At 35.5% G+C, this 13,002-nt stretch overlaps 1 protein-coding gene across 2 annotated transcripts in view; it reads right to left on the bottom strand.

Annotated features, from left to right (window-relative positions):
- Positions 1–276: 276 nt before the first annotated feature.
- Positions 277–13,002, bottom strand: part of LOC132168620 (probable LRR receptor-like serine/threonine-protein kinase At1g07650) — a 16,235-nt gene continuing 3,509 nt past the window's right edge. Inside the window, exons 2-24 of one of the 2 annotated variants that reach the window (XM_059579612.1) lie at positions 12,650–12,830; positions 10,087–10,158; positions 9,922–9,990; positions 9,773–9,844; positions 9,596–9,667; positions 9,390–9,461; positions 9,211–9,309; positions 9,032–9,103; positions 8,871–8,942; positions 8,709–8,780; positions 7,839–7,907; positions 7,462–7,527; positions 6,894–6,959; positions 6,741–6,776; positions 5,280–5,323; positions 4,730–5,106; positions 4,469–4,664; positions 4,000–4,128; positions 3,061–3,179; positions 2,715–2,925; positions 2,365–2,602; positions 1,154–1,304; positions 277–872 (exon numbers count right to left, since the gene is read on the bottom strand). In XM_059579612.1, the coding sequence (XP_059435595.1) occupies positions 492–872; positions 1,154–1,304; positions 2,365–2,602; positions 2,715–2,925; positions 3,061–3,179; positions 4,000–4,128; positions 4,469–4,664; positions 4,730–5,106; positions 5,280–5,323; positions 6,741–6,776; positions 6,894–6,959; positions 7,462–7,527; positions 7,839–7,907; positions 8,709–8,780; positions 8,871–8,942; positions 9,032–9,103; positions 9,211–9,309; positions 9,390–9,461; positions 9,596–9,667; positions 9,773–9,844; positions 9,922–9,990; positions 10,087–10,158; positions 12,650–12,830 (2,936 nt within the window). In that variant the 3' untranslated portion in view covers positions 277–491. The remainder of the gene's footprint in view (positions 873–1,153; positions 1,305–2,364; positions 2,603–2,714; positions 2,926–3,060; positions 3,180–3,999; positions 4,129–4,468; positions 4,665–4,729; positions 5,107–5,279; positions 5,324–6,740; positions 6,777–6,893; positions 6,960–7,461; positions 7,528–7,838; positions 7,908–8,708; positions 8,781–8,870; positions 8,943–9,031; positions 9,104–9,210; positions 9,310–9,389; positions 9,462–9,595; positions 9,668–9,772; positions 9,845–9,921; positions 9,991–10,086; positions 10,159–12,649; positions 12,831–13,002) is intronic. The other variant, XM_059579613.1, reaches the window with a different exon arrangement.

Below are 13,002 nucleotides of genomic sequence, written 5' to 3'. Positions count from 1 at the left end.
CAGAAGAGATCGTATTAAAAGGCAAAATTCCAAAAAGGAACAAAACCCGAAAGGGTTTGCCGCACAACCATCACTAGTCAGTTGAGAAAACCAAACAAGACCATTAGTGGTCAATAGAAAAAGGAAATGAAAGACATCAAATTTTTATATGTAAATGCAGTCAAAAAGCACAACTTTTCTCGAACACGATGAGCAAAGACAACTAAAGGGTATATCCATAAGATATATGATGCACTATTGTGTTTAGCTCTCATAGTGTAATGAATTTAATGATCAAAAGGTGAATTTATATCCCGTCATGTTACTACATATTATTTTATTCATAATTCAACAATGGAAAAAAAACAACAACAAAGGTACGTACTCTTTCCTAGCATGGGAAAGAGAGACTGTACAACTACTTTTTTCATCAGTTTATAGCAAATCTTGCTTTATTAATTAGAAGGAAAAAAAAAGCATTTAACATGGCTGGGAGCAATAGTATGCTGAAATTATTGAGAATCAAGATTAACTCGATAGAGATCCTGGACAGATGTAGAAGAAGATCCAGCCCAAGTCATATCTGATGAATGCATGAGGCTCTCTGATCCACTTGTGCTCAATGGTGCTGGTTGGAGTTCAAACCGGTCTTTTAAGGCACTAAACCCCAATTCATCGCCATATATATTCGGATCCATGGTGACTTCATCAACAATGGTTTGGCCTTCGAGCATGCTTACTACTGCCGACATTGTAGGTCTAAATGCTGGCGATGCATTAGTGCATAAGAGAGCTACTTTGATCATTCTAATAGCTTCCTCCTTTTTTAACCCAGAACCCAACTTTGGATCCACTAGCTCCATTAGATTACCCTTTCTTTGTAGAACAAGTGCCTATAATAAGCATAGAAAAGGGAACGGAAATGAAAAGCAGCAAATCAACACAAGAGAATAGCAGCCATAAGCACATAGAAAATAATATACATGTCAATATGCTGAACTCAAGTGTGAAGTGAACGAATCAAACAATTCCAACATATGTTAGTTTATTTTGCTGCTTGAGGCTAGAGTAACAGATAAGGATGACCAAATTGAATGGAAAGGGACAAAGAAGCTGCCAGGCCTCCAAACGTTATTTATAGTAGCATATATTAAAATAAAAAGATCAATCTTACCCAATCAACAAGGCATACACAATTCTCTTTTGGTCGATATTTCATGATGCTTTTCCCAGTAACAATTTCCAGTGCAACAATCCCAAAACCATAGACATCAACTTTATAGGTTAAGTAACCCCATAATGCATATTCTGGTGCCATATATCCTCTGCAAATGAAGATTATATTATGACTTACATTACTAATATGAAATATCAATATATATATATATATATATATATATAAAGATCACTCGTATAAAGCTCTGATCTTTCATATCCAACGAAGTACTTAAGAATCAAGAGAAACTTAGGTACTGAATCATATTTCATTTGCATTCAAAATGCAATCATGCAATCAATAAGGCTACTAGGGTTGAGTGGTAATTTCATTCGGTTAAAGATACGGAAAATTTTTGTCAGTGGGGAAGAAGAATACGTCATTACCTTTGCACATTGCAAGTGGAGAACTGATGTAATCATATAACATTAGCCACACAATGTGTTTGGTCATTGAGCTCAAGTTTAATGGGGGTGCAGTCTTAGATTCCGCAAGATCTCAATAATTTATTTTTTCCCTTTGGAAATCTTGGTTTTTGAGAAACTCATATATATATAATTGGTTTTTGAGAGTGAAGAATGATAGAATAATTGAGCACAAATTTCTCTGTATTGTTTATTTCTTAATTTTAAAGGGAGTTGTCGTTTAGGGGTAGCATTTCTTTTAGAGGTTAAATAAACATATTTTTCGTCTTTTTTTTGTGTGGCTTTTTTGCACCATGCAATTTTATTTTACCAGGAAATTAAATTGAGCTGATTCTCTAATGCATCAAGTATTGGGGCATACAATAACTACAGCAAATTAATAGTACGTTTCATGTTTAGACGTTTTCAACGCTTGAAAACTGGTTGATAATTGATGTAACTACGAGTTTCTCTGTAAGCATGGCTGTGTTGCAAATGCAAACAGCTGACATATAAAAATCCTACCAAACACTTAATCCAGGAAGTCTATATCATATTCCATATGCAAACTTTTCCGATATGCAGAGACTTTGAATGCTTCCATGTTCAGGTTTACTTTCATGGCAGCATCTCATAGAGTCATAGAGACCAATCAATATTGTTCCATTTTCTCTCTTGGTCAATAACTTGGGAGGCAAATGAAATAAAAGAATAGAATCACAAAAAGACTCCATATTGAAGAAAAGAGGGAAAAAGGTAGCTCACATTGTTCCAGCGACTCGTGTGCTGATGTGGGTGTTTTCCTCTTCATCAAGCTTGGCCAAACCAAAGTCAGAAATCTTTGGGTTAAGGTCCCTATCCAATAGCACATTCGTAGTTTTGATGTCTCTATGAACAATTCTTAGTGCTGATTCCTCATGCAAGAAAGCCAAACCTCTTGCTATGCCAACACATATTTTATGCCTTGAAGGCCAATCCAAGTTTAAGTGGTATTCCTCTAGACCTACATATTTTGTAGATTGTCCAATGCAGAACTCATCAACTTAGTTCTTAATATATGCCATTCTCAGTATAAAGTACGTAATAAAATACTAAAGTGAAAACCTCAGGCTTACCAAACAAAGCACGTGCCAAGCTATTGTTTTCCATGTATTCATAAACCAAGAATAGTTGATTTCCTTCAACACAACATCCATACAATCTAACAACATTTGGGTGTTGTAAAGCAGATATCATTCCTATTTCATTCACAAATTCACGATTTCCTTGTTTTGATTTTGAAGAAAGTTTCTTAACTGCAATTATAGTATCATCTAACAGTACACCCTGCATCAGAAATAGGAAAATATACATCTTTAGGTATGGATTCATTATTGAATTAGACACCTCTTGGTATAATAGATAAGTAAAAAAAAGAAAATAGATATCCCAAAATTGAAGGAAGATGATGTTGTGGGATACCTTGTATACAGATCCAAAACCACCTTCTCCAATCTTATTTGCAGCATCGAAGTTGTTAGTGGCTGCTTTGATTTGCCTATAGGTGAAAAAACCAGTTTGCAGATCTAATCCTCTCAGTTCTGTCAAAAGGAATGAAAAGGTGAGGCTAAGATGTCACATTGCATCTTATAAATGATATGATTAATTTTTTAACCAGTATTGTTGTGTCTATTGGCTACTTAGAAGACGCCAGATAGAATGTAACCAAACAAACGCAATGAGAAAGTACCATACCGCAGTTGGTCGGCCACATACCCCCAAGTTTATACAAGATTTGGGGTTTCTCTCTGTTTCCCAATTACAGGTGCATTGGGAATCAAAAAGACAAAATTTAAAAAAGAGGAACTTCATTGGTGCCTATTAGTAAGAGATTTGCCTTTTTGTTCTTTTCAACAATTTTGGTGAGATCTTTTAGATGACATTTTAAAAAGATAGTTAATTAAAATCCATAATCTTTTATCTCTCACATTTTTTTTTTTAAAAAAAAATATGGGTCCTTCTTAGACATAAATACTCAACTCAGTGACCTCAAGTCATCCATCTCTCTTGTAAATCTGGCTTCATTTAGACTTAATGAAAAAGCAGCGATCTCATATTTCTGTATGATTTGGTCATATCATTTGTAATTATGATTGAAACTGACTCCAATAGCATTACCGAAAAAGCCCAAAAATCTATCATGAAGACAGATTCTTATGCTCTGCAACCCAGCAACAGTATAATTGCTTTCATGGTGTACTTTGGATTGTTGATTTTTCATCAAGGTTAAAATCCGAAGTAATATAACATGCAGACTGCATAGTATATAAAGCCCTTGGGAAATTGCTATACATTGTTTCAACTTGGTGAATAGTTGGAGAAGATAAAAATTTTACATCAAAATGAGTGCCTGCTGATTACCTTTTTCCCTTGATATCCTGCCTCGTTTTTTGATCCACATTCGAATGCCTAAAATCATAAAAATGAGCAAAAGCGTTGATACTACAGCTCCAGCAACAATGAATTTCTTGTAGTCAGGGGGACTGAAATCTGCAGAAGAGAAAAATTAGTAAAGGAAACTGATTATAAAGTTGCATCCTGGAATACCAGTAGTACCATACAGATAGACATAAGTGGACCAATCTAAAACAAGATATGAATGAATGGATCAAACGCACGAATATCAGAGTAAGAGTATAAAGAAGATTATAAAAGTTTTGAGTTCTTCCATCAAGTTGCAGTTTAATCTTGTTTTGGGTAATACTTTTTATGGCAAATAATCATGGGTTCTACCTCAACTATATTGTGCTATGCTTTTATTGTTCCTCATTCTAATAAGTATGGAAGAAGTTGAATGGTAAAAAGATTCTCATACTCCATGAAATGTTACCAGATTTAACAGAGATAGCTGAGATGAGAGGACCATAAGTTCCTCTCTTTGGCACAGCTGTTGTCCCTTTTGCAGCCCAATGAAAGCGGATTTGTAAGACTTTATTCCTCACAATTGCTTTAAATTCCTTAACAACTGCTGTATCAACACCTTGTGCTTCATGTCGAATATCAAAATCCTTCCACACCAATTTTTCCTGTAACAAATTAAATCAATAAAATTGTGCTCTATGTATAAAGCAAAACAAATATGACGTCATACCTGGATATAAATATCAAATATCCGTCTTCCAAGACTATAAAAAGATCTGTTGTCTCTTAATACTATCTCTGCAAAGTATAGTTTCACGGTATAATTTCCATTTGCCAAGCAACGTGCATAATATGTCAGAGAAAGAGGAGAGAGCCGTGCACTCGTGAATAATTCAGAGTTAGTCATTCTTAGTATAGACACATTATTCGCTATGTATTGATCTGAGGATCTGTTGACATCCCAAAAATTTCCGCTGCTACTTAATCCCCAATTAGCGATGTTAGGAACAAATTTTGCTGGACCTGCTTGGCTTTGATCCTCTTCGTACTCTATGTTTCCAATAGTGGTTGCACTTCCACCACAATTTATATGCAATGAGTACCGATCTACCCACAAACAAAAGTAGCAGCTTTTAATGAATTAAAACATAAGCAAACATTACAAAACAAAAATGAAATTATATATTAACTGTCTCTTGTTTCATTTACTCAGTTGCCAATAACAATAAAAAATGTTTTAAAGCATACACCTCATAATTTCAATAAGGTAATATAATTACCTTTTGAGCATAGATAGGTCTGCAGGCACTTGCCGCCAAGTGTCCTTTATTAGCATCATACAAGAAAGAAGTGTGAACTTGGCAAAATTAGAATGAAAAAAGGAAATACTTCTCCAAAATAACAGCTAAAAAAGAAAAAGAAAAAAACAGAAAAAGGTGGATCCGGCTTACATCCTGTAGATCTACAATTATGATTAAAACTTCCCCTTTTTAGCCCAAACGACATAGCTTTAAAGGAACTAACAGAAGTTCTCTAAACCTCGTTTGCATGTCCTCCTCTTCCTTCTTCACCCACTCCCACTTTCTTTCTGCAAATTCTTCTTAATTATTTTCAGCAAAGCAGCAACAGGTCAAATGGAACAAGTCTGAGAGTAACTAAATCCCAATAATATATAACGTTAAAAATGAAGTTTCCATAGAAATATTGCAGTGCTAACAATTCTTCGATTAATAATTTTTTCGAATCATATGAATGCTATGAAAGAGGAATGGTCAACTCTACAATACCAAAGAAACCTGATCGATGCAGTGCCCTTCCTTCATGAATTTAGCCAAATTGACACTCAAAAAGACAAAATCCTCAGGGACCAAAACAATAACTATTTTCCTTTCAAAGTAGTGAGCTTTTAACCCCTCCTTTCAGAAACCATAGGAGTGCTTAACTGGTTTTGCAGAAAACACAAAACAAGGCCTGGTTTTTGCAGAGAGAGGCAACATCTTTCGTTTCATATAAAGTGGGAGTGAGTCTAAAATGGGAGAGAGATGGAGAAGAGAGAAAATTAAAGTGGGAGTGAGTTGAGGAAGATAACGAGTAGAAAGAGAGAGAGGGAGAGGAAAGTACTAAAAAGAGATTTGAAAGAAGAACTTACAGAAAGAGATAGAGAGAGAGAGAGAGGAAAGTACTAAAAAGAGATTTGGGTGGTGTTTGGCAAATGGGTTGGCCTAGACACTGTAGTTAATGTAGATTGATGTGAAAAAAAGTAAGAATGTTTGGTATAAAAAAAATGAAAAAGTGATATGGAAAAGTGAAAAAGTTTTGTTTTGTAGTGATTTTTTTATTTGAATAATAATAAAAAGTGAATGATTTGATATAAAAAGTGAAAAAGTTAGAATGTTTTGATGTTGATTTTTTTGGGAAATGGTGATGAGCAATGTTTGGGCCAACCCCATCCCCTTTACCAAACAAAGCCTTGAAAGAAGAACTTACAGAAAGAGAGAGAAAGTGGAAGTGGGTGAAGAAGGAAGTGCAGGACAGTTTTCGTTTGGTACAAATGGCGTTTAGAAAACTTATGTTAGTTTCCTTTAAAACTACGTCGTTTGGACTAAAGATGGGGAAGTTTTAATGTTGGCTGTAGCCGTAGGTTTAAAATAACATGAGATGTCTTGTTATTTTTCTACAGGATGTAAGCCAGGTCCAAAAAACATTGATTCTTCTTATAAGTTTACAAGTTAGAAGCTTACAAATTGTCTTGTCCAGAGAAGCTCTGAAACAAATTCCTGATGAAATGAGAACCTAGTTAATTAGTTTTGAAAAACAAAAAGCTTGTGAAGAGGCAGGTATGCAAACCTCAAGTAAACTAAAATTAAGATTAAGATGATAAGAAAAGTTCTTACAGGGTTTCTCGACAACTAGGTGGCGCAGAGATTTCTGAAAAGTTATTGTAAGAAAGATCCATTTGGCTGCACAAAAATGTATTTTCATTAATAACTCATTATAAATCCATAAGAAAAGAAAAATTATATTTGAAAAGATTTTGATAAACTAAGATATTGCAAAAGGAATTCATTCAAATATTCTAGAAACACCTAGACAGAAAACATGACCCTTACAGAAGTAGTATGACTGACCACATCTAACATGTACTCTAAATCAGCAGTTTAACCGGTCAATTCAAGCTAACACCAGAAAACTTATGTAACCAACTCAAAATTAATTGCCAACATGCAGTTTCCAAATAACAGTCACATGGTGCAAAAAGCAAATCTATGCTGGTACCAAAATCGGTTGAATTCACCAATTCAATATGATTCAAGGAGATCTCCCGCTGACCATAAAGTGTTCAAGAGATGAATCAATGTATATTGGAACACTCTGAGGTCTGTATAGATTATATATATATATATTTTTGATAAATAAGCATATCATGCAAATTTCAAATAGAGTTCAAGATGAATTATATACTCGGAAGTATCTCGGTTTTTGATCCAATCTGGAATAGTCCCATTGAGCAAGTTGCTTGTAAGAATCCTGTTCAAAGCGCAACATAATCACGCTCTAGTTAAACACTTATTTATATCATTACTAAAGGAGAAATATTTGAAAGTAAAATATACTTTCTGATGATATATACATATAGAAATGTACGTATGTACAAATGTGCATTGGTAACAATAAGCAATATAATCTCTTTTATGATAGTGAAATTTCTCATATCTTCACCTATAAACATAGGAGATAAGCCAAATCATTATTATTTGTGTGCTTGAAGCTGCTTTTTAATTGTTTATTTGAGCTTCTCTACAATAGAGCTAGATTTAGGGTTTTGACTCCACACTTACATGATTTCCAAACGATCTTGATGTGAAAAATCTGAAACACTTCCTTCCAATCTGTTGAAGCTGAGATCTCTGCTTGGATATTACGATTAAGAGGTTATAATAACAGAAAAGAAGGATTATGAAATGAGACATAAATGTCCAGATTTTAAAGTATAGAGTCAAGAAACATAATATATACGAAAAAAAATTGAAAGAGAGACTTGAATGTCCATATAACAGTGGATATGTAGCTTAGAACAGATTCCATAGACAGCCTAACTAGAGTGCGCATGTTCAAAGGTATCTTACGGCAGCTGCCATAATGGGCCAAAGGAGTAGGAGGGGGTGGGTCATGGCTGCCATTCCTACAATGAGCATGGGTTGACAACCTTAGATAGCTGCTTTCTAAAAGGTGTACGCTGTAAATGTTAGAAGCAATCATCATTGTTTTTCAAAGGCTAAAGGATGAAAGCAGATAATTAATTATTACATATTCATGAGATGAACGGTGTTTCCCATTCCTTTTTTCAAACTAATCTTACTCCAAAACTACACCTTGGTTTGATAGTTTCAGCAGATGATCTTAATTCTAGAAAAGAATGACCAAAATTTTTATTGAAATAGTTATTCACAATTAGCTTTAAGAATAAAGTACCATGGTAACCCAAAGTCCATAAATTTTAGTATGCCAATATCTACTTATGCCAGCCAAAAACAAAAAAGGAGAAAAGAAAACTTCACACATCTGTATGTATATAGTTAAGTTTTTTTTTAAAAAAAATAATGTTCTTAATTGGAATAATCCAACCATCTGGGGTTTATAGTTAAATAATATTTCAGTAAATGAAACAAAAGCCAAAAAAAAGAGAGCAGAAAGGAAAGAAGAACTACAGAGTTTGTAGTGCTGTCATTTTTGATATAGATGCGGGGATTGTTCCGTAGAGATTGCAGCTCCTCAACATCCTGCAAAGTCAACCGCCATCATCTAAGCAAAATTGCTATAAACTTGTATCATTTGAGTTGTTGAAATTTAAGAGAAAAAGAATTACTTACAATCTTTTCATCCTTGTCATGCTGCTTAAGGTTGGAAATTTAGAACCCTCACCAAGTAAGTCACTAATCCTTCTGCACCAAATTGCAATATTAGTTTGCATATCACATGAAGATACGAGAGAGATCATGCAACCCAAGAGTACTTCCAAGGCAGAACTTACAGCTCGGTTAAACTACTCAAGACCGAAATGCTAGAGGGGATGGGCCCCTCAAGACCACTAGCTTGAATCTCTCTGTTAAAAACACAATTCTAACAGGTTAGATTACACCTGAATATTCTACTAGAAGAGATTTTAACATTATAGGAATTTTATTAAAAAAAAAAAAAACGAACACATACAATTGCTGAAGTTGTTTCCAACTTTGAAAAAAGTCAGGTATTTTTCCAGTGAAGTTGTTACTGCTAATCCTACTGCATATAGCCACATTGGAAACAAAACTGAATAACATAGAAAGCTGAAGCTTTTCAATTAAATATATAAAATTACTTAAGTATAGAAATGGGTTGCAACCACTTACAGTTCCTTTAATTTGGATAGATTCGTGAGAGCTATTGGCAACTCTCCAGTGAGATTGTTAGCACTAAGAATACTGCAGTCATCAAATAGGAAGTTCAGACTAGCTCAAATTAGTGTCAGTTGAAGAAGTAAATCGTTGATAATTAAGAAAAGAATCATCAAATCTAATTTGAAAATGAATAGAAGGATTAAAAAAGAAACACTGACAGATTCTCTAGGTTAACCAAATTCCCAAGCTCAGGAGGAACAATTCCAGAAAACAGATTGGTTTCTAAGCTCCTGAAAATATTTGTCAATATTAAAGCTCAGCTAAAGCAAATCAAATTATGATGCATTCTACTAGATTAAAAAAGGGTGAGCAAAAAAGATACAATATGGGCATACATGTATAAAAGAGTGGTAATGCTTCCCAGGTAGCTTGGGATTTGTCCTGATAACTTGTTTACAGAAATTGACCTGCAGTGAATCAGGTTAACGCAATAAGAAAGAGCATTCAGCGGCTAACATAAGACATGAATTCAGTACCAACTTACAGGTTTTCCAACTTTGTAGAAGCCCATTCGGGTGGTATTGTACCAGTGAGGTAGTTTCGATTGAGGTCACTACAAGTAAGAGGAAAGTAGGCTGTTAGATTTGAAGCTTAAATCAATTTTTTAGGTACTAGTAAGTAAAACTAAATTGTTGGTGACTCTTCTTACATCAGCTTTAGGTTGGGTAGGTTCACAAGGGAAGGTGGAAGCACACCATCAAGATCCTGCCCTTTAAGAATTCTGTAACAAGAATTTTTTGATAAGCAATCAAGATATCATTAAAAGCGTAAGGCGCCCTAGGTACACAAAAAGTATACAAGAGAAATCACCGAACTAGTAGGAGCAAAAAAAGAGCAAGAAAATCATGATAACTAATTACTAATGTAGAAACTAAAGCAGTTGTCCAAAGGTACAAGGACTTGAAAAATAAAGACTTTATGTCTTTTAAACTCTTCTCACGGTCCTCAAAACTTATATCATTCATTTTCCTCCATAAGCATCACAAAAGGCACAATCTTCCACACAGCAACATCTGAGTGTTGTCGGCTGTCCATCAACATGCTTACGAGTCAACTACTCGTCTAGGCATAACTCAAGACAACCCAAACCGATTGAAGAAAACATTCCAAATGGCTAAAGCAACCTTACAATGAAGAAGAAGAAAATGTTGTACAGATTCTCCATTCCTTTTACGCTTACAACACCCATCAACCACAATGACTCGTCGCTTTTGGAGATTGTCCATAGTAAGGATCTTTCCTAGGGTTGTCGACCAAACAAAAAAGGCCACCATCAACATAACCTTAGTCCGCCAAACGCTCTTCCAAGGGAAACAGAATCCATCATTACTACTCATGACACTGTAAAACACCAAACAACCATCTTTTGGAGGGACACACCACAACTTGTCTTCACTTTCCCATCACATTCTCACTAAATACAACACCCTAAAGAACGAGGCAAAGACTCCACCTCTCAATCATGAGCCGCTCTAGCAAAGCTCAAGTTCTACTAAATGGAGCCTCCAAGAAGTTCTACGTGACCCGCAACAGAAACATCATTTGCACAAGCAATATCAAATAAATCTGGAAAGACTTCCTTAAGGGCCATATCCCCACACCATAGGCAATGCCAGAATCAAACTTTGGAGCCATCGATCTCCCACTCCAAATCTGGTATGATTTGAATGCTTTCCCCACCATCTTCTAATATTCTTTCAAAACCCCACTCCATATGCTTCAACAGGCTCACTAGAGCACCACCCAAACTTCCATGTTTAGCGTCCACCACCACCCTCCATCAAGCATATCTCTTGAGCCCATAGCACCGAAGCCAATTACCTAAGAGAGAATGATTGAACCTCAGCAAGTTCTTAATCCGCAACTCATCCTCAGAGATCGGTGAATAAACCTTGGACCAACTCACCAGGTGATATATGAACTCATCACCTATTCTACCCTTAAGAAATCACGTTGATGCTTCTCAATACAGTTTGCAACACTCGTAGAGAGAGAAAGGAGGGACATGAAGTACGTAGATAAATTAGATAGGGTGTTCTTGATAAGGGTAACCTTACCACCTTTAGACAAATACAACCTTTTCTAACTAATCAAAACTGAAATTATATCTTCTTAATAAAACCATCCCATATATGCTCTGAAACTTACCACTAGCATCAAGGTCACGAAAAATCTTTATGATGTCCTCGTTTAATACAACCCAACAAACTTAGAAGAACCCCATAGAGAAACCATTAGGGCCCAACACCTTATCACCATTCCTTGCTTTCACAACCTCCCAAACCTCCCTTTCCTCAAATCTCTCTCCAACCAACTAGCCTCCACCTCATCAATAGAATCAAAAGAAAAAACCATCCACCACAAGCCTCCAATAGAACTAGTCAGTGTACAACTTTTTATAAAACTGGACGATGTACTCATTGATCTCTAACCAGTTGGTAAAAATGGTACCATCAATCAACAAGGAGTATTCTGTTGGAGTTAGCCATTATGTGAAAAAAACTTTGTGATCTCCCCAACACCTAAGGCTCTCCCTTCTTCAATGATACCAAAAACACGTAGCTCTTTCAAAAGGGGGATCGGGAAATGATCCAAACACAGAATAGGAAGCCTCCTATTGGACACACCAGGAAATTGGGCTTCCCACTCGGGAGAAACCAAGAATCTGTCAATTCTCGACCAGGAGGGGGATTTCCAATTATTTGACCAGGAAACAAGAATAATTATAGGCAAAAGATTAAATTATTCACACTTCCATTAGAACCCTTTAATCCATAATATACTAGGAGAACTGGAGAAGGATCATCATCCCATATATTTCTGAACAGACAATGGCACAATCCAAAATTTCCCTAACTCAGAAGTAAACCATCATTCAACCCAATCTGCAACTTCCGAATTATAGAGCTAAAGATTATACATTAGAATACTAATAAGGTTGACATTACCTTCATGGGGTTTACTTAAAATGGAATCATCAATCCAAACTAAGATTGTAGTCTCTCCAGAATATTATGGAAAAAAGCAAATCTGTTAAATATTATGGAAAGGTGATATTAGCGACTTTGTATGTCAAATTTAACTACTTTTCTGCTTTTTGTTGAATAAAAACTTGATCTGTTCACAACTCCAATATAGTTCCATTATATAAATAGGGAAAAGAAGGGCGCGTAAATTCATCAAAAAAAGAAAAGAAAAAGGAGGGTACGTACAGTTGAACCACGTGACATACACGAACACCAGCAGGGTTGAAGCAATTGCAGACTAGAGAATTGTTGTACAATGGCCTCAAATCCGATTGTGGTGTTGCAGAGCTCCAGCCATCGCATGGATCTACGCTGAAATCCCAATCTTTCTTCCCCAGTTGTCTGGCTATTTCACGAAGGGCTTCCACTGCATTATACACCAACCTCAATCAATTTTTTTTCTTCTTCTTCTTCCAAGTGCCTTTTGACTGGTTCGCAAGGAATATATTTGTGGCTCGAAATTGTAAATTACGTACATCCTTGGTTAGTGCCCAGTGCCCACTATTAATGTTGCCACGTGAGAAGCATGCAATATATAT

This window comes from Corylus avellana, chromosome ca2, assembly GCF_901000735.1.
Source record: "Corylus avellana chromosome ca2, CavTom2PMs-1.0".
Classification (NCBI taxonomy): Eukaryota; Viridiplantae; Streptophyta; class Magnoliopsida; order Fagales; family Betulaceae; genus Corylus; species Corylus avellana.
The sequence above is the reverse complement of the archived record's forward strand: the minus strand, read 5'-3'. Positions and strand labels throughout refer to the sequence as shown.